Raw genomic sequence first — 21,354 nt, 5'->3', positions numbered from 1 at the left:
CAGGTCCTGGGGGCTGCGGGTGCAGGGTCTCTCCCAGGCGTCGGGACTTTAGGTTCAAAGAGTCGCGGTCAGGGGAAGCCTCGGGATTCCCTCTGCAGGCGGCGCTGTGGGGGCTCAGGGGGGACAGGTTTTGGTACTCACAGTATCAGAGTAGTCCTGGGGTCCCTCCTGAGGTGTCGGATCTCCACCAGCCGAGTCGGGGTCGCCGGGTGCAGTGTTGCAAGTCTCACGCTTCTTGCGGGGAGCTTGCAGGGTTCTTTAAAGCTGCTGGAAACAAAGTTGCAGCTTTTCTTGGAGCAGGTCCGCTGTCCTCGGGAGTTTCTTGTCTTTTCGAAGCAGGGGCAGTCCTCAGAGGATGTCGAGGTCGCTGGTCCCTTTGGAAGGCGTCGCTGGAGCAGGATCTTTGGAAGGCAGGAGACAGGCCGGTGAGTTTCTGGAGCCAAGGCAGTTGTCGTCTTCTGGTCTTCCTCTGCAGGGGTTTTCAGCTAGGCAGTCCTTCTTCTTGTAGTTGCAGGAATCTAATTTTCTAGGGTTCAGGGTAGCCCTTAAATACTAAATTTAAGGGCGTGTTTAGGTCTGGGGGGTTAGTAGCCAATGGCCACTAGCCCTGAGGGTGGGTACACCCTCTTTGTGCCTCCTCCCAAGGGGAGGGGGTCACAATCCTAACCCTATTGGGGGAATCCTCCATCTGCAAGATGGAGGATTTCTAAAAGTCAGAGTCACCTCAGCTCAGGACACCTTAGGGGCTGTCCTGACTGGCCAGTGACTCCTCCTTGTTGCTTGCTTTGTTCCCTCCAGCCTTGCCGCCAAAAGTGGGGGCCGTGGCCGGAGGGGGCGGGCAACTCCACTAAGCTGGAGTGCCCTGCTGGGCTGTGACAAAGGGGTGAGCCTTTGAGGCTCACCGCCAGGTGTCACAGCTCCTGCCTGGGGGAGGTGTTAGCATCTCCACCCAGTGCAGGCTTTGTTACTGGCCTCAGAGTGACAAAGGCACTCTCCCCATGGGGCCAGCAACATGTCTCTGGTGTGGCAGGCTGCTGGAACTAGTCAGCCTACACAGACAGTTGGTTAAGTTTCAGGGGGCACCTCTAAGGTGCCCTCTGTGGTGTATTTTACAATAAAATGTACACTGGCATCAGTGTGCATTTATTGTGCTGAGAAGTTTGATACCAAACTTCCCAGTTTTCAGTGTAGCCATTATGGTGCTGTGGAGTTCGTGTAAAACAGACTCCCAGACCATATACTCTTATGGCTACCCTGCACTTACAATGTCTAAGGTTTTGCTTAGACACTGTAGGGGCACAGTGCTCATGCACTGGTACCCTCACCTATGGTATAGTGCACCCTGCCTTAGGGCTGTAAGGCCTGCTAGAGGGGTGTCTTACCTATACTGCATAGGCAGTGAGAGGCTGGCATGGCACCCTGAGGGGAGTGCCATGTCGACTTACTCATTTTGTTCTCACCAGCACACACAGGCTGGTAAGCAGTGTGTCTGTGCTGAGTGAGGGGTCTCTAGGGTGGCATAATACATGCTACAGCCCTTAGAGACCTTCCCTGGCATCAGGGCCCTTGGTACCAGAGGTACCAGTTACAAGGGACTTATCTGGATGCCAGGGTGTGCCAATTGTGGAAACAATGGTACATTTTAGGTGAAAGAACACTGGTGCTGGGGCCTGGTTAGCAGGGTCCCAGCACACTTCTCAGTCAAGTCAGCATCAGTATCAGGCAAAAAGTGGGGGGTAACTGCAACAGGGAGCCATTTCTTTACACATAGGTCTTGATGAATCCAAAACAGGCTATCTCGTGGAATGTTAACGGGCTCTTAGATAGAATCGAGCGCACTGCAGTGTTTACCTTCATAAAAAGATATCAACCTGATGTGCTCCTATTACAAGAGACGCACCTTGCGGGAGAACAATGCCCCTTCCTAGCACGAAAAGGGTTTGACAGGGTGTACCATGCGGGGTTCATGCGAGGCTCGCGAGGTGTTGCGATTCTATTACACTGTTCCTTTCCTTTGACCGTGGTGCAAGTCTGGAGAGACAATCAGGGTCGGTTTGTGGCCATTACTGGCAGAGTGGAGGGGGTGACGATCAACGTCGTCAGTGTGTACGCTCCTCCGACGCTACAACATGGGGCTATCAAAGAACTCACTCAGTTTCTCCCGGGCCTACCCCCAGGACTCACTATGTTAGGGGGTGACTTTAACGCGGTTCCAGACCCTGCCCTGGAAGTAGATGGCCCAACAACCCCCCATAGGCGCGAAATGGCGACGCGTCTCGCAGACTGGCTGGCGGCGGCAGGGCTCTGTGACGCGTGGTGGCTGTGGCACCCGAGACAAAGGCAATTTACCCATAGCTCTGCGGCCCGCTACTCACAGTCCCGAATCGATCTGCTACTATTGCCCAGCACTGACTGCAATGCCCTAACCCACATTGAGATCCTAGCGCGAGGAATGTCTGATCATGCACCACTTTGCTTTGTGATAGGCCATACCCGACCGATGAACCGCCCTATGTGGAGGCTAAATGCTTGGTACTTGCAAGACGAGGAGTTTGTGGGGCAACTGCAAAAGGCACAGCTTGACTATTTCACCTTTAACGATGGATCGGTGTCCTCTCCTGGTACCTTATGGGCTGCAGGCAAGGCTGTACTGAGGGGGTCGGCCTAGGGATTAATACGCGTGATATACAGCGCCTAAGAACCCACGATATTGAACTATTAGAAAAGCGGGTGGCAGATCTCAAACACACACAAGAGGTAGAGCCCAGCGAGAAGGTGACGAGACAACTCTCCCTAATACGCGAGGAAATCAGGGACTTATCTCTAGAGGCAGCGAAAGCCCTGTGGCGAGCGAGCACTGCGAGAATCTATGGGTGGGGGGACAAGACCAGAGAGTTGCTACACTGGCTGGTTTCTCACCATAGAGCCTCGGGCATCATTCCCGAAATTTGGGATGGAGACCCTGGCAAGGCCGAGAGACACCAAGATATAGCAGAGGCCTTTGCCCGCTACTACAGAGCGTTATACAAGGCCTCAGACTCGGTCGATCCGGTGCATGCCCGTAGGCTATTGGATGAAATCTCCTAGCCGCGATTGCCCCCGTCGGAGGTGCAGATTCTAGACGAACCCCTGAGTGAGGAAGAGATAGACGGAGCCATCTCGGGGCTGAGAGCTGGGAAGACCCCGGGCCCTGACAACTTCCCACCAGAATACTATAAGATGTATAGGAAGGATTTGGTGCCTCGTTTGATGGCTCTCTTTGAGGAGATGGAGCAACGAGAATCCTTTCCGAGAGGACTAGATGAGGCCACCATTGTGGTGATCCCCAAATCTCAACCCCCATCGCTGCAGTGTGCGGACTACAGACCGATATCTCTGATTAACTGCGAGGTCAAAATCCTCGCCAACATTCTTGCAGCGCGTCTTAAGAGTCCTGCCGCAACTGGTCCACTCCGATCAATGAGGATTGATGGCAACCCGGAGCACTCGCCATTGTATCTGTCGATTACATGTGGTTCTTGCTGAGCGGCATCGGTTGCCCCGGGACCTGGCTCTGCTATTTATCGACTTTGAGAAGGCTTTCGACTCGGTAGACTGGGGTTTTCTCTTCTTGATGCTCCAGAAGGCGGGCATCGGACCGAGGTTCTGTCGCCTAGTCCGGGCGCTATATGCTGACCCCTCGGCCAGGGTGCAGGTCAATGGGACCATGTCATAAATTTTCGAAGTCAGACGAGGTACGAGACAGGGATGCCCGCTATCCCCCCTTCTTTGCCCTGGTTATAGAGCCTCTGGCTCAGATGTTCCAGACGGATCTAGAAATATCGTGGCTGGAAATGGGGACACGCCAGGGAGGACAGAATAGCCCAATACACAGAAAACGTCCTGCCATACATGGGCGCACCAAGCATATCGGGCCCACGCAGTCTTCTACTCCTTCAAAGTTACGCAACTGCATCAGGCTTGAAAATGAACCCCACAAAGTCAATGCTAGTTCCCTTGATAAACACCCGTTACTGTTTTGACTGGCAAGACATGATACCCCTCCGTAGACTGAGTTTTAAATACCTCGGTGTCTGGGTGACTCTCCTGCCGGAACTGACTTGGGCAAAGAACCTAGACTCGCTGTCGACACGGGTCAAGACGGACTTACAGAGATGGCAGACACTGCCGCTGAATGTAATGGGACGTGTTGCCCTGTATAAGATGATGGTTCTGCCTAGGCTACTGTATGCATTCCAGAATTTCCCTTTTCCGATCCCTCGTTCATGGTTCCGAGCCTTGGAGGCAGCCACTGCACTATTCCTCTGGAGGGGAGGTTTTGCAGGAAAGGAATATACAAAGGGGGCTTGGGGTCCTCTGATCCATACCTATGCTATCTGGCGACCCAGTTACTGGTGATTCATGATTGGTTCAATGGAGGCTGGTCAGACCCGGCATACCAGGTGGAATTGGAAATCCTGGGTTTCCCACGCATCCTTAATATGTTGTATGGTACACCTCTCCCCCGCCACATAGTGGCGATTACCAAGGCAGTTTTTCTGGCCTAGCGAGCAGCGCACCGGCACACCCATTGGAATGCAGTGGTTACACAGCAGACTACACTGTGGAGAGGGAGGTGGATGAGCGCTACTTCTGCACTGGAAGGGTTTGCGGAATGAGACTTATTGGGTATTTCCTTGGTGGGCGATGTGTGGAAGGGAGGGACACTAAAGACCTTCCAGGAACTACAGACAGACTTTTAACTATCTCGAACAAAGTTCTTCAGATATCTCCAACTTAGACATGCCATAGGAACACTTCTCCCGAAAGCAAGCCCACAGCCGAAATTTAGCCCACTTGAAGCCAAGTTACTCATGGGGAATCTGAACGGGAAAGGGGTTTCACAGATCTACAAGATGTTAATTAATAATACACCAGAGGGCCTGGATTTGACCAGGACAGGGTGGGAGACGTGGGTAGGCGCTCTAGACTACTCGGAATGGTCGGAGGCATTGAGAGCCCCCAGGAGCTTGGCTATCTCAGCGAAACTCCGCACCGTACAGTTTTACTATCTACACAAAGCGTACCTAACACCTGTCAGGCTCAATCGAGCTGGACTGAGGCCAAAGAGTTGGTGTCCTCATTGTGCCGGGGATCACACAGATTTCTTTCATATGGTCTGGTCCTGTCCAGTTTTGCAGGTTTACTAAGGGAGGGTGCTAAACTAATTAAACAAGATACTGGAAATTGAATTACAGCTCTCTGCTGGCTTAGTGTTATTGGGGGTAATGGAGGATGTAGTGAGATCGCGGACAAACCGCGCTCTTATTGGCACGGCCCTGCTGGTAGCAAAATGAGATATTGCTGCGGCTTGGAACTCCTCCTCTGGCCCGTCCCTACAAAAATGGAGAACAGGAATGGACTGGTGTGCAAATCAGGAGAAGCATGACAAGATATGGGATCCCTGGCTAGGGTCGCTGTCATAGGCCGGACTGAAACAATTTCCTCATTATTGTACCTTCTTGGAGAAACACATATACTCCCTGAAATGTCATATGTGCAAATGTCAATAATATATCAAATTGAACTGCGTCGTACAGTCTGTACTAAAGGTTTGAAAACATACATCTTGAAAAACAATAAAAATCTGTTTATAAAAAAAACAAAAAAACAACAATTACAGTGAGACATAAAAACTATAATTAATCAACATTCAGTGCAAAATAAATAAAAAGAACAACAACAAAAAAAAGCTGTCTAACTGGTCATCTATTGCATAGAAACTAAAAAAAATGGTTAAGATCCACCCTAGTCACCGTTGCATCTGTGGCTTCTTGGCTTCATGGGTGCCCGAGAACAACTGTACTTTGCGGGGTCAATTACCTACAACATATTCCGGTGTATGATAACATTGTGGCTTTTGGAAACAGTTGCCCTAATCTCAGACAACGGAAGACCGGGATCTAGATTATGGGTCAGCTGAGCTGGTTGTGGCATTAAAAATATCAGACTGTTACTAGCATGAATCATGGTGTTAATCTAGTCACAGTCCTTCAGTAATAAACACTGGAATTGAAAAAACTGAGGACTGAGAATGATGTGCTTTGTCTGACAATCCACTCCAGGTTTTGTGATCTGTCTGCCATCAGCCACTCAACATTAAGGTATTCTGGAGATCCTCTGCGGTTGATAGAGTTTTTGGACAGCCTTGTGGTTTATTTTGCCTTCAGACCTGGACAATTTTCTCCTGACCAATCCAAAGTGGGATTTGTGATTGGTTCCTTGACCTGTGCAGCCCTAGCCTGGTCAACTCCTCTAGTTGTCAGGGAAGGTGATTGCATGAATAATTATGCTGATTTATTGACAAAGTTCAAGTATTTGTTTCAAACACCAGATTGTGAAGTTTCTGCCGAGGACACCCTAAATGACTTCTGTCAGAGAAACTCTGAAGTACTCCTGTATTGCACTCAGGTTTGAAAGCTTTCAGCTGCGACCACCTTGGTGGAACAAACTCAGATGGACTTTATTCCATATAGGATTAAAGGAGGAGTTAAAGGATGGGCTGGCAAGAGTAACCTGGGATTCCTTGTTTTCTGAACTTCTAGACAAGGTTCTCTTGATTAAACACCAACTGAAGGAAAAGAGAATGGAAAATCTGAGACGCTAGAGGCTCACTTCTACTACTTCTTCCTGAGTTTTTAGGCTAACTAAGCCAATTACTGAGACAGTTGTTTGTTTTGCTGAGGTGCCTAATGAGCCAATGCATCTCAGCTGCACTAGAGATCCCTTGCTCAACGACAAAAGGGAACAAAGACTTGAAGCCTAACCATCTGCTGCAGAACCGTACTGTTCGACCCTCCGTGCCAGAAGAAAACGCCCACTCCTATCCTTTGTAAGGGAGAAAAGGCCAGGAGATTCTACTATCACTAAAGTTTTTAGGTCGAGCATGCAAGTGCTTTTCAACCTGTTGTAAGTATTCTGTGGGCTTTTAACCACGCCCATCTCATACCCATCACTTTTACTCGTTCGTGGGCTTCCCTTTAAAAAATCCCTTAATGTCATTGGTAAATGCTTTACGTTTGTCCCACCGTGGGGCGGTTTTGTTACTGCCTTGCAGACTGACCCTGTTACATGGAATATTGCGCGGTTGCTGATATACTTTAGCGTGGGGAAACTATTTTTTTCTTTAGTCTCTTCCCTTCATGCTCCATGGCGGCCATGACACTCACCGCGCAGAACAGCAGCGCAAACTCCATTGGCGGTATTGAAGCGCTGGTCACATTGTTCACACTGTTACCTAATCAGAGTCATTTCTTTTTGCTATCCCCTTCACGCTCCATAGCTTTCACAAAAACACTTGCAATGGATAAATGCTTTATGTAAAAAACACAGAAATCCTCAAAGTGCCTCTCCTGACACAGCCGTAGAGCTAATACTACAATATTCACTGCATTCAGGAAACTTGGCCCATAATGCTTTGCAAGCATTCTTTCACTAAACATTTTTGCCTATAACTCAGCCTGTGGTGGTCCTAGGACAATGGGACCGCCACCAAAACTTTCACGACAAAGTGCTCTTTCCTTCTACATCATCTTAGGGCTCCCACACTAGGTTAGTGTGGACCCCAAAATAATAACCCCTCCCACCATTAACATCTGTTTATGCTCTCTCATGGCTTCAACTTTTTTTTTTACAGCTGAGAGTAGTTTGAGTTTTAAGAGCCTTGTTTGTCATACCATTATAGTAGCCCTGCAAGCCTTGAAAATGTATACTGTACTATGCTCTCTAGGGTCAAAATATGTCTTTGCATTGCATTAATTTTTACCATTCTGTTTTCATGGGATTATGCCCTCTCAGAGCGGATTTTATGGCTACATGTTCATGTTTCTTAGAAATGCTATTTTTTGTGGTGGGTTTTAGGGGCTTTTCTGGGCATTACAGTCAACGTATTAAAATATTTGCAGCACTTGGAAACTTGCCCCATAATGCTTCGCAAGCATTCTTTTACAAAACATTTTTGCCCGTAACTTAGCCTGTGGTGGTCTTAGGTCAATTGGATCACCACCAAAATGTTCACAGTAAGGGGCTCTTTCTGTCTACATCATCTTTGGGTCTCCACACTGGGTTAGTGGTGACCCCAAAATAATAATCCCTCCCACCATTCAGTGTCTCTTTAAGCTCTCTCATTGCTGGCACGTTTGTTTTATAGCTGCGTGTAGTTTGTTTTTAAGGGTCTTGTTTGTAATATCATTGTAGTTGGCCTGATAGCCTTCAAAATGTGTAGTGCTCTTCATCCTGTAGGGGATAAATATATGGTTGCACTGCATTATTTTCTACTATTATGGTTTCATGTGGCTATGCCCTTTGGTGGCTAACTATATGGTTACATGACCATGGTTCTTAAAAATGCTATTTTTTTGGTGGTGTTACAGCCAACATACTACAATATTTGCAGCACTCAGAAACTCACCCCATAATGCTTTGCAAGGCATTCCTTCTACAAAACATTTTTGCTCATAACTGTGGTTGTTTTAGGACAAAGGGACCAGCTTTAAAATGTGCTCACCACAATGTGCTCTTTCTGTCTAGATCATCTCTAGGTCCCCACACTAGGTTATTGGGGATCCCAAAATAATAACCCATCCCACTATCAAGTGTATTTGTAAGTCCTCTTATGGCTGGAACTTTTATTTTGCACCTGGGAATAGTTTGTGTTGGAAGGGCCTTGTTTGAAAAACATATTCTAGTAGGATACTGGAATTATGTGGCAGAAAGGACCAAAATATGCAGCAGGGTTGACCAATTAATGTGCCAAAAGAAGTCCAATTATAATTTTACAATGGCAATAGCTCCAACTCAAGTAAATGCGAAACCTATAGCATTGCAAAAGCTGGTTAATTCTTCTAGTGGATCCGATTAATGCTTGTTCGTGTGACAGTTGATCCTTCAAGCTGATCCTGACCAGACTGTCTTATTCCTTCCCTGTTAGACTCTAGTGCCTCCAGCATGTATACTTACTTGAGTTGTGCCCAGAGGCTCCAAATTCAGATCAGGAAGTAGTCATCTCCAAATTACATACAAGCAATCAACAGGTCCCCTTTGACTTTGGATCTTTTGAGCTCCATCACGGTTCTCCTCTTAGTGTCTTTAGGCAATCACAAAGAGATGGTTGCCTTTGATCTGATCATATTTGCTATGCCATATTGCTTTGTATATCCTAGCTGGAACAATACAGTCCCTATGTGTATTAGACCAGAGTTGTTTCTCTACTGTCACAGTTCTGCAGAGGTAAATGTTAGTCAGATGGGAGTTATTGTGCTAACATGGTATAAGAACTTACTGAAGACCAGACTCCAGCAACTATTGGTTTACCTTTGTCCATTCCTAGAGCTTACCAGGAATTTTCTGATGTCCTCCAGAAGGCTAGCTCTGTGTCTCTCCCTACTCATAGATTTGGATTGTGCCATTCCGATAATCTCTATGGTACAGTATACTCTCTATTCCAGCACCAGAAACAAGTTCTAAAGGAATATTTGGATAAGAATCTTTGGAACAGATTGCCTAGTCCACAGCAGTGGTTCCAAACCTGTGCTCCGGGGACCCCTGGGGGTCCGCAAAGCCTCCTCAGGGGATCCGTGACTGCTGAGAAAATTAAATAATATTAACAGATTAGGTCCCCAGCTTTCATTAATGCCTCATTGGGGGCTTCCCAGGTTCCAATGTTGATACCGTGGGTTTCGACAGAAGTCAAAAGGTTGGGAGCCAATGCTCTACAGTTCCTACTGGAGCTCCACTTTTCTTAGTCCCTCAGAAGTCCAAAGAGCTGAGACATTGCATTGATCATCATGGCTTACAATGGATCACCATTAAGGACCATTACTTGCTTCCACTCATCAAAGAAGTACTTGAGTCGGTTCCCGGAGCAAAATAATTGATGCATTATATCTCTGTGGAGTTTACTATCTTCTCTGGATTAGGGAAGGAGCTGGGTGGAAGATGGCCTTTTTTACACCATTCGGACTTTACGAATATCAGATCATGCCCTTTGGCCTTACGAATGCTCCAGCAGTTTATCAGAAGTTCATCAATGGCATATTCTTGAAAGTCCTGAACGAGAAATCTTATGGTATATCTTGAAGACATTCTGATCTTCTATGCTTCTATTATGGAGTATTGAGTCCAGGTTTTGTGTAGTCCTTCTGTAGCTCAGGATCAACTATCTATCCTATAAAAAACAGAAGTGTGAATTTGAAAGAACAAAACCGGAGTATCTGTAGATTATCTATGGATCCTCCTAAAATATATGCTGTTCTGGACTAACCAACGCCAAGACGATCAAGGATACCTAGAGTTTTGGGATTGACTAACCTTTATAGACAGTTTAATAAAAGGTTTGCTGAAATGACCAGTCAAATTTCTGCCACTCTGAAGAAGGAAATCCTACCTAAAGGTTTTTATTTGACTCCAAAGGCTCGGGAGGCCTATATCAAGCTCTAGAAGGCTTTCTCCCAAGCCCCTATTCTCTGGCACTCAGATCTGACAGAAGAATTTAGCATAGCATCGGATGCCACTGGGAGAAATTCTGCTTCAGCTCTAGGTGGCCAATCTGGAGCACGCCACCTTTTATCTCTCTCATGTCGTGAACAAGGATATTCCGTTCTGGAACAAGAGTTCTTGGCCTTTAAACATGCCTTATGGAATGGCTACATCTTTTAATGAAAGCAGCTGAACCTTTTGAGGTTCAGCTAGGTCATTGAAATCTCTAGTTCTGCAGAGTATGCAGTGTAGAAGTAGTAGACAAGCTTGCTAGTCCCATTTCTTTTCACAATATGTCTATTTTTGTAACTTGCATCCCTAGCGCTCAGAACATTCCTGCTGATGCCTTGTCTAGAAGGGACTTTGTGGTTGAGTATTATGAGACACCTGTCCTTTTGCTCCTTTATGAAGATATCTGTCTGGCTAGGTCTTTCTTACAGCGGGTGTGGAACGCTGACACTGAGATCTCGCCATAAGCCCTTGATGCTCTCTGGAGTCAAATGCCCTTGGCCTACCAGCCAAATCTATATATTTTTTTACTGTGGGCCTAGTTGATTCCAACTAAGACTCTTCAAATCAGGATTATAGAAATATGTCATGATTTTGCATTAGCAGGTATTGCGAGTGTGTTGTGCATTCCTTCTGTTGATAGTCTGTTCACCGGAATGTAGAGTGCAGTCTTGCACAGGACAACAGGGATCCTATCGCCCGAGGGACATCTTGTTTGGGGTCAAGGGCAACAAGTTTTTATGTTTACTTTGTCCTTGGGACAAGTAGGCCCAACCCTCTGCAGCACAAACCCTTTGGCTGCCTGTTTACAGAGAGTGGAACTCTCTGCAGTTGAGGTAATGTGTTTCCAAAAGATAATGCTGTTCGAACTTGTATTTATGGTTCATTATTTGAAAGCCTTCATTATTAGGGTGAGTGCTGTAAATAAATGTTTTAAGGTCACACTTCACTACTGACGTTGGTTCCAGTACAAAAAAAAAACGTGTATACACATGTTTGAAAAGTTAAGGCTATGAGGCTAAGTATAATGCTCCCAGAATGCTCTCTGATTAGATGCAAATGAAGTGTCATTTAGTAAAATGTGTTGATGCATGCTAGTATTTCCCAAAAATATTTCTAATGGAAAATCAGTGTAACCATTTTCAACACGAATATGGGAAGCATGAAAATAAACAAACACTGACAAAGCCAACTGGTCTGACATATTTTTATAAGTCTTTTAGTTTCATCAATGCGTGTCTTGTTTTGACATGGCTTTTGTAACACTTTATTGTTGTGGGAGCTACCAGGCCCTCAACATTGTAACAAACACTGGCAAAAAAAAAAAAAAACGTTTTTGAACTCTAAAAGCACACGTTGCCACCAGTGGCATAACAAAGGCCCTGCAGCCGCCCTCCAGGGGGCCCCTTCAGCACAGCACCTGCCCTGAGTGAGTCTGGAGTGGGGGCTCCTCCATGTTCTTTGCAAAGGGGCACCCTCCAGTTTCGTTACGTCACTGATTGCCACTGTAGTTCCTGACACTGAACAAAACTACTTTGTGTGCCAATATGCTCCTTGTGGAAGAGGAGAATGCGATCACTCACAGTAAAGCCAGCCGAAAGAGAGAGAAATAGAAGTTTAATAAAAACAAAATGTCTTTGTTAACACCAGACCTAATTAGGGACCAAGACCCACATGTAGGTAGCTTTTTGCATGTCGCAAACAGCGACTTTCGCTGTTTGCGACGTGCAAAAAGCACATTGCGCTGCACAAACCCAGTTTTGCGATTCAGTAACCTGGTTACCGAATTGCAAAACGGGTTTGCGACTCGCAATTAGGAAGGGGTGTTCCATTCTTAATTGCGAATCGCAGTGCAATGTAGGATTGTTTTGTGACCGCGAACGCGGGTGCAAACCAATCGCAGTTTGCACCCATTTGAAATGGGTGCTAACACTTTCGCAAAAGGGAAGGGGTCCCCATGGGACCCCTTCCCCACTGTGAATGTCACTGTAAAAATAAATACAGAGCAGGCAGTGGTACTGCGAACCACTGCCTGCTCTGAAAAACTTAAATGAAAACGTTTCATTTTTCGTTTTTGTAATGCATCTCGTTTTCCTTTAAGGAAGCAGTCACAGACATGGTGGTCTGCTGTCTCCAGCAGGCCACCATCCCTGTGAGGGCCGCTATTTGCAAGGGGGTCGCAAATTGCGACCCACCTCATGATTATTCACTAGGTGGGCATTTGCGAAACCCTTGCGAATCACAGATGGTGTCAGGGACACCATCCTACATTCGGATTTGTGACTCGCAATTTGCGGGTCGCAAATCTGAACCTACCTACATGTGGCCCCAAATTCTTAAAGAAAGTCACAAAAGTGCACCCATGGTATATGTCGCACCCCTATAAAATATTTGTGAACTGTATTTTAGTATGGGTAAATACGCATGTGTAGATTTGCTCATGTGAAAATCTATTGAGCATTTGCAAGTTCATTTCCGGCCACTTTCTTCCCAACCCTGGAAGAAGTTTTAATTCTGCCATTGTCAGGAGTAAATGTCCAACGTTTCTTATTATGGGAAAATATTAGAGAGAAGCTGATGAAAATCTTTAAAACATGCAGGTTAGTAGGTTTGCAGACTCAAAGGCATTCCAGCCCTGGAACTATTGCTTACTGCTTCCTCCAGCCCCAGTATGCAGATCTGCAGAAAGGTGGCAAAATAAGGAAATTGCTACAGTAGGGATTGAAACTGCAAGTATTCAAGCCCTACTATGGTAGTAGCCCTGGCATAATCAGAGAGGCTATTATCAGAGCTCTTACATAATGAGATTGCTGCCATAATTTGTCGCCACACTACATGGCACCAAAGGGACAAGTAGATCTTTTTACAGGACAAGTAGATTTGAGAACCAACCTGTCCCCTGGACAAGTAGATATTTTAATAAATTCCACACCCCTGGACAAGGTCATCTATGATAAGCCCTTTGTTTTTCGTCTGTCTTTGCTTGTTCAGCTTTATCCCCGGCACAATTTCCACCAACTTTATTATGGACTTGCGCCCCATCAGGTTGAAACCAAGTGATCATGGTCACTGTACACCATTTTTTCAAGATGACTTCAAGGCCAGTATAGTGGCTAGGAAATGCCTCACTGATATATTTTGCCAGCATGGCCTCCCTGACACCATTATCTCTAACAGGGGCTCTCACTACAATTCTACATTCTGGTGGTCAATCTGCTCTACGATGGGTATCCATCAAGCTCAAAACTATTGGGAAGGACGCCTATTCTTAGCATAGTTCTTGTGTAACAACTCTGCTTACCTTAGTCTTCCCATTCTATTTGGTCAATGGCTTCTTTATTTATTTCCTCTTCTTTACTGTCCAGCTCTCTTGTGCATGCTGTCTGTTGATTTCCTACAGAAACCCGACTCTGAAAGAAGAGTAACTGCACAACATCTTCAGAATTTAAAGACGGCTTTGAAGGTTAGCACTGACAAGTTAAGACTGGTTCCGAGCTTTGAAGCAGGAGAGAAGGTTCAGTTGTCTTTCAGGTTCTTGCCCATTTGAAAAATGCCTGTCCAATTTCATCCTAGATTATTGGAGCCCTCTGATATAACCAAACAAATCAATCCAATCACCTTTAGGCTCCACCTTTCTAACTCCTGGAAGATTCACCCTACCTTTCATGTCTCCCAGTTAAAGCCTTTCGTACCTGTTCCTTTTCATCAGATCTCTACAAATTTTTAGTCGACAGTTGAAATTCTTTGTTCACTGGAAAGGCTATCCTGCTAGTGAGCATCCATGGGTTGCTGCCTCGTTACTCTACACTCAATCTGGTCTTTCCTAACAAAGCTGTGGCCTCAGGAGGGGGTTATATTGTTGCATTCATGGCTTCTTGGCCCCTCGGCATCCAAAAACCACAGTACTTTGCTGGGTCCTGTGGTTCCTAGGCCACTGAGCATGCCGCACAAAGTCCTCTGCTGCAGGCTGGGAGAGTCTCTCACCTGGGCCCAATTCCTCTCATGCTTCTAGGCTCATGGCTGCTGCTCCTTCTCTTTCCAACTCTAAAATGGGAGTCATTTGCCTGAGGGTTTGCAGCTGACTGCTATGTAAACTTCACAGGTTGTCCACTTCAAGGTTTTAGTTCTCTTTTCTTTTCCCTTTCCATTATGGCTGTTCCTCCTGTGGTTTGTTCCTGACTTGCCCAATCCATTATGTTTCCGGTTATGTGGTGTTTGATGTCAATTCATTTTCCTGTTCTTTTACTATTTAAAGGCCTCAGTCTGGTTAGAGGGTGCCTTGTAACAAAGCTGTATTCCTTTACTCGTGTCCTTGTTCCCTCTACTTGGTGATTCTGACTCTTTGCTTTTCCTTACCTGGATTCCCGACTCTAGGTTTTCTCCTACCCTGTGAAAACTTCATCAACAATTAGGTTTTTTACACCTTTGGCTTTTTCTTCCTGAGAAGGTGCAAGAGTCTAACAAATATTCTAGTGTATGGTGACAGTTTAGCTTCCATAAATAGTCGTCCTTACCTCAGACAGTGGTAGACCCAGATCTGGATTACTGGTAAGTGTTCAGCCCTGAACGGCCAGACCAGTCACTTTAAAGATTAGCAGAGTTTAAAACTGAGGTGGAGCCCAAATGTCCAGTGGCCCTATAGTCCGTATAACAAAATCTGAAAATTATCCTCCAACTGCTGGTATGAACCACAAGCGGATCTTAATTTATACACTGGTAAAAACAAAAACATAGTTGGATTAAACTTGATTCTCACGGCTCTATTAACAGGGACCTAAATTTCAAACACATAGTTTATCTCTCTGTAGTTAGCAAACCTTTTGCTTCTAAAATTGTCCCAACCCCTCTTCTGAGATAACACTTTCACCTAAATCTTCATTACAGACTTAAATTTCTCCTAAAGCTTACTAAGGTGCAACTCAGCTAGCAAGTAGCTTACGCAAGCTAGGATCCCTTTCTTGTTTTTTTCACTCTCTGGCACAGTCAATTTAGTACCTTCAGCTCACCCTCTTCGGTTTCATGTAAACAATGACAAGCAGCAAGAAACTTAGAAATCACCCTGTAAGACTTAAAGAACGAATTAAAGGCTAATCTTTTCTGTGATTGACAAAGAACATTCAGGAAGATTAAAATCTGCTCAAATGCATGGTGTGCTTCAGGTTTGAGAAGATTTTATTTGAGATAGTGCAGTTGTTTTCCAGTTTTATTATCACCTAAGCTCCTCATTGCTTACAGCATGCCAATGAGGATCTCTTACCTTTGCAGCTTTTTCCACGGCAAACCCCAATTCACCTCATCAAAGCAGTTTTAAAATCTACAGAACATGTAAAAAGATTTAATTTATCAACAAACGCTGCTTGATGAATGAGTAATGGTAAAGTGATAAAGCCAAGATGTTACTTGTTACACCATTTGTAGGAATGGTATAAGATAGTACTAGAGCACGTTTGTAGGTACTACAAGAGAGGAGAATACAGTTTGGCTTTTATATCAAGTGATGGGTAAAACGTTGGCATTTAGCTTCTGTAAAAGAGTGAGCAGAATTGATTCCTTACAAGAATCAGGAATTGTCAGAAGACTGAATGAGTTTTTTTCTGAGAAGAGAGTCATATAACCCAGTATTCCTGCTTCTCTTTTAATAACATATTCAAACTAAAAGCCCCCATCTGCTGTAGGTTTCTTGGTTCAGGTCAATAACATTTCTTACAACAAGATTACAAAGGCTTTACATGACTAAGTTAGTTTCCAGCTATTGCAAAATATGAGCTTACTTTGTTTCTGCCAAGGTGGCCGCAGAATTTAAGTAATCCCTATAAGCTCCTATGACTCTATCAAGCCTATGAAAATCCTAAATTCTTTAAATTGTCTGCCCTCAAACTGCGTTACAGTTGTTGTTTTTTCTTTCAAAAAACTGGTTTTTCTAACTATCGCACTTCAAGTTCACTACACAGTTCCATCATTTCCCTCCTCGGTTTTAGGGTCAATAAAAGATACTTCCCAGCTGTCACCTTCATTGGACCAGAGACGGGTGTGAGGGAGACACAAGCAATGAAAAGGTGTCATATACGTTCTGACAATGGGTTTGTTTATAGAGTAAAATCGCGGCAGGTAATTGTATACATTTGAGGGCACGCTTAAATGTTTCTTCTCTTGATCAGTATCAACCCCAGTTCACTCTCCCACCCCTCAATGCCCACAACTGCGTCCCTTTTCACCAAGAGCACCCCCAACCCCCTCATTTCGAAATTTCTGCTGCATGATCACTCGCTCTCCTTTGTTTGAGTTGTAACACCACAAAATTGTGAAATAAGTACACTGAAACATCAAGAAGTATAATATTGCACTGTGTAGTGACAAGGGGAAAACGTAGAGGGAAGGAGCCCTCTCATTTCTCATTGAAAAGTCTGATATCTGAAAGATCGTTTATTTGAACTTCATTAGAAGGATCTGGAGTTTTGGAAAAATAGAAAATTTTATAAATATACACTACAATTTCCAGTCACTATTCCAGGGCATTTCCTGTGTACTTGCACTTATATGGACCAAGGAGCCTAACTAAAAAATTTCGTATTTCTGATGAGGCTGCTGTACCCCAGCAAAAGCTTAGAAAAGAGTCTTGGTGATCCGCATTCCGTACGACTTGGGGTATGTAGCGCGTCAGGGGCCCCTAGGCATCGTCAAGTTCACTTCTTTCTTCCCTGCGCTCTGACTCTCACTCCCTATTGCACGTCACGTGCTCCTTTTCCCGCCATCTCCAACCGCTTCAACCACTTCACAGGTCCATCACATTTGACGACACCGAACATCACGCACACTCTTTTAAGGATTTGTGTGACGAAAGACTGGCGTCACGAGCATTAAATTACGCGCCTGTCCGCACACTAGTGCGGCTTTTCTATTTAATCCAAGTCCCCACCTGACACTTAATGACGTCACAGCAGGTGTCGCGACGAAATCCAACCTGGTAGGCCGCTCTTCTACCGGGCGCAGGCCCGAAGCCACAAGCCTCTGTGTCCTTACCACTTAAATAAACCCTCCAATCGCATCACGAGCAAGCACTGAAAGAAGCCCTGCAATTGGAGCAGGATATGCTGCTCATTTCCTACATTTTCTCTGATCGGCTGATTTAACTTGTTTGGCTGTTTTTTCGTGTGCCGTGTTCGCGGGGTTTGAACCATATTTTTCAAAGGAGCATATTAATCATACATTCAGATCTATTTTTATCATGACATTTTCAAAAGCTCGCAACTTTGTTGTGAGCGCGAAGCTATTATGTACTCGGATTTTCCCGTTATAAGATGGCGTCCTCGCCGATTCACACCCAACAGACTGGAGGAGGGTGCCATCTTCAAGCGCGATTGCCTCAATAATGTCAAAATGGAAAAGCCGGAAAATTATTCAACTCAAAACACAACTTTATAACAAAACTCTGGCTTGCTATGGGCGAATATTACATACTAATTTACTTGCCCCGTATTCGCGTTTTAATAAGTGTTAACATACCTAGTTATATGCAGCACTTTAAAGGAAATTGAAAACTCAGTACAATTTCGATATAAAACCTTTATGTTATTCATTACAATGAATACCAACTTGTTCTATCATGGCAAATTGCTTGCCTTCAGTAAGCGCCCTACCGAGTCCAAATTGGCCATAGAGCGGCGTATTAGGGCTGCAGGCGGAGCGCGCGGGGGCTACTGGGATGGATATTTGATGCTGTCGCCTTTAGCTAACAGGCGCTGAAAGGCTCCGCGAGTTTCGTAACAGCAGAGAGGCAAGGGTGCATTACAAGTTGCGACGTGAGGATGGCGGGTAGCGCGGGCGAGTGGTGCTTGATGGAAAGCGACCCTGGGGTCTTTACAGAGCTTATTAAAGGCTTCGGTAAGTCGTGCAAAGGGCGAACCTCAGCCGGCAGAAGAGAGCGAGCAAAAAAGTGGTAGGGCAACGAAAAGCATTTCGCAGGCATCAAGTAGATGCTGCTGTATCTCCATTACGCCCCGTGCACCATGTGTTTTGTGGTATATCCTCCGCGACACTGAATGAAAGTAGAGCTGACTGACAGGGAGGGGTTAACAGTTTACCTGCACGTCACGTTACAAAGCAGTCTGTGTAAGACAGAATCGTGGGTTAATTGCACTGCTGCATTGATTTTTTTGCAGGCGTAACTGCACTTTTTCAGCTAAAAAGAGTGAATTCTGTCCTACATTATTATTATGAAATAGCATTAGCTCAAGTTTAGATCACGTACGTAAACACTGAGATGCGGGTGAGGCGCACATCCCAGTGTTGGAGCTTGAGTTAATGCGCCTGCAGCAGACATCATCTGTGTTTTACCTGCTGCTTCGGGATTCTAGTAGTGTTAGGTGGGCGATTGTTCTGTATGTAATTATCTGTAACGTCTATTGTAATCCATGCCTGTGGAAATTTAGCGGATTAATCTGTCTGAAGCGGTTTTCTGATTGTAACCTTCAGGCTCCAGTTTCTGATTTATTTAAATTAGTTTTGGAATTTAGCCGACGTACTAAGCAGAATCTCCGAATACACCAGCTCAAACTGTGCCCGCTGTGTTTTCCCCAGTGCAGATTTGAAGCACATACTCTGGCACTGTTCGCCTCCCCCTATTCGCATGACATCCGCAGTGTACTGACATCAGTTATTGGCGTCCGGACCTTTACACATTTGAAAGCTGTATAATTCGGTCTTAACAAGCGCCCCAAACTTGCCAAAACTGCCAACAAATTGCTTGATCTGGCCCTCCTTTTAGCTAGCCGCATTATACTATGAAGTGGAAGGTTCTCCCCTCACCACCTCTCACTGGCAAAGCACTGCCTGCCATATGATGGGCTGCAGCAGAAATGACTGCGCTAAGAGGTTGGGGGATTACGAAAACTTCCTAGTGCGGGTTTACTTAATTCCTTTATGGAAAATCTCAAAGGTTATAAGAGAGACAAATGAACGCATAGCTGGATCGCCTATCCCATTTGACTATATCATTCTCATTTTATAGTCATAGTTTTGACTTACCAATTTGCACGACTCCCCGTATACTCTAGATCTCCACACGATTTGGCGCTGCGACCCCCTCCTATAGTGTACAATAACTCTATTTTTCCATCAACCCTTCCAGTCCTGTTTTTATTATTTGTTTGATTTGCCGTTAATTGTTTTATTTCTGTGTGTTTACATAATCTATGCCCTGGCACAATCCGCACTGTTCTATCTGCATGCCCACTGATTGGATTGATTGCATTATATAATCTTTTGCATGTTAATTTGAAATTAATGTTTCTACCTTAAAACTTCTCCTTTCACTGTGCACTACGTGTTTGTAACAAGCTTATTGAAAAGCAATGGCTGTTTTAAAATAAATTAATTCTGTGGTTAATGAAGCTTCGAAGAGCTGTGAAAAAAGCAACAGGTAACATACAGTTTCAGTATCTCAGAAGAGTTAATACAGCAGAGCTGAGGTATTTAAAAAAAAAAAGTTTTTACCTTAGTCACCATGCCAGTTCTTTATAGAACAGCAAATATTTCATCACTCTGTGTCTTCTCTATTATCCACCCTCACTCTGGCACACGCATTCCCTGCATCCGCAAAGCAAAACTGGAGGTCGCTCATTCTCCTAAACGGTCCCAAGACATGGAACAACCTCCCTCAACACATCAGAGCTGCCTCCTCCTCACTTCTTGAGTTCCTCAAGAAGCTGAAGACCTGACTCTTCGTATAAATACCTTGGGGACCACAAACCTTCCCAAACGCTGGATATCCCCTTTGAATGATTAGTCAGCTATACAAATCAATATAACAACATCTAGTCTGTTCCGAAAACCTTACGCAGCCCGCTCGCTCTGATTTGGCTTATTATTTAACAGTGCCCTAGCTTCCACGCTAACCTTTGTAATGCATGCAGGCTGAATGGACTAACAGACTAACATATAGACTTGCCCACTAGAGTGGTATGCATGCTGTATAAAGAAGATAAGGATATGGTGACCTTAAAGGAGTACAATCACGGACTTTCTAGCTGTCCCCCACACACAGCAAACCTTTCACCAGTGATGTATGTCAGAAACTCAAAATAAAATTATATTAATTGTCAGACAGATGCATACAAAATGTCTTTTGGCCGATAGTGTAGGGACTCACTGCCTTTTATAGAAGGCTTAATGCAAAGTCACAGCAACCTTATATCCAATAGAGGAACCGTGATATGCAGTCATTTGAAGTGTTTCCTCTGGAGACATTTTTCTCAATATATTAGGTATTCATGAAGCTCCCTTGCTGTGTTAGCACATCAAGTATGCACTATGATGACCTATGCTATGATAAACTCATATAATGGATGTCAGTTCTGTGGTTAGTGTGTTGAAGTAGATTTATTTTTAGAGACATGAAAACCTTGATTGTATTTAAATCACAAAGTGGTGACACACACACGAGCTAGAGTGAAGGTGATATGGAGTTTTTCTTCGAAGTGCTATGTATAGAAGTTTGTCAAGTGAAAAAAACAGCAATTAGAAAAAAAAAAAGGCTCGCAGTAGTTGCTGTATGCACATACTTTTCATTCTAACAGTCAGCTGCTATTACAGTCTGAAGGTTTCCCCCAGGGTCAGAAACAGACTCTGGCCTTGTGCAATTCTGCTTTAGGAAAGATAACGATGAGTGAAAATGAGTAGGATCAGTGGTGCAAGCTGCTGCTAAAAGTGTCCTCTGACATTACTGCTTTGAATGTTATTCTTGAATGGTACACTCCCGAAGGTAGAGGCCTACATAGTTCAGCATAGATAAGTTACGGGATCGGGAGCACCCCAAGAATTACTGTCGTATTC

General features: G+C 44.8%; 2 protein-coding genes across 6 annotated transcripts in view; one reads left to right on the top strand and one right to left on the bottom strand.

Annotated features, from left to right (window-relative positions):
* Positions 1-17,551, bottom strand: part of RO60 (Ro60, Y RNA binding protein) — a 556,402-nt gene extending 538,851 nt beyond the window's left edge. For 2 of the 4 annotated variants that reach the window (XM_069231624.1, XM_069231627.1), the window contains exon 1: positions 17,441-17,551. The gene's annotated coding sequence lies outside the window, so the exon portion shown is untranslated. The remainder of the gene's footprint in view (positions 1-17,440) is intronic. The other 2 variants (XM_069231623.1, XM_069231626.1) reach the window with 2 other exon arrangements.
* Positions 17,552-18,166: 615 nt separating this feature from the next.
* The window catches only part of UCHL5 (ubiquitin C-terminal hydrolase L5), a 140,103-nt gene continuing 136,915 nt past the window's right edge, over positions 18,167-21,354 (top strand). The window contains exon 1 of one of the 2 annotated variants that reach the window (XM_069231621.1): positions 18,167-18,405. In XM_069231621.1, coding sequence (XP_069087722.1) covers positions 18,330-18,405 — 76 coding nt within the window. In that variant the 5' untranslated portion in view covers positions 18,167-18,329. The remainder of the gene's footprint in view (positions 18,406-21,354) is intronic. The other variant, XM_069231622.1, reaches the window with a different exon arrangement.

The sequence above is a fragment of the Pleurodeles waltl genome, chromosome 4_2 (genome assembly GCF_031143425.1).
Source record: "Pleurodeles waltl isolate 20211129_DDA chromosome 4_2, aPleWal1.hap1.20221129, whole genome shotgun sequence".
In the NCBI taxonomy this organism is placed as follows: Eukaryota; Metazoa; Chordata; class Amphibia; order Caudata; family Salamandridae; genus Pleurodeles; species Pleurodeles waltl.
This window is presented reverse-complemented; position numbering and strand designations above follow the sequence as displayed.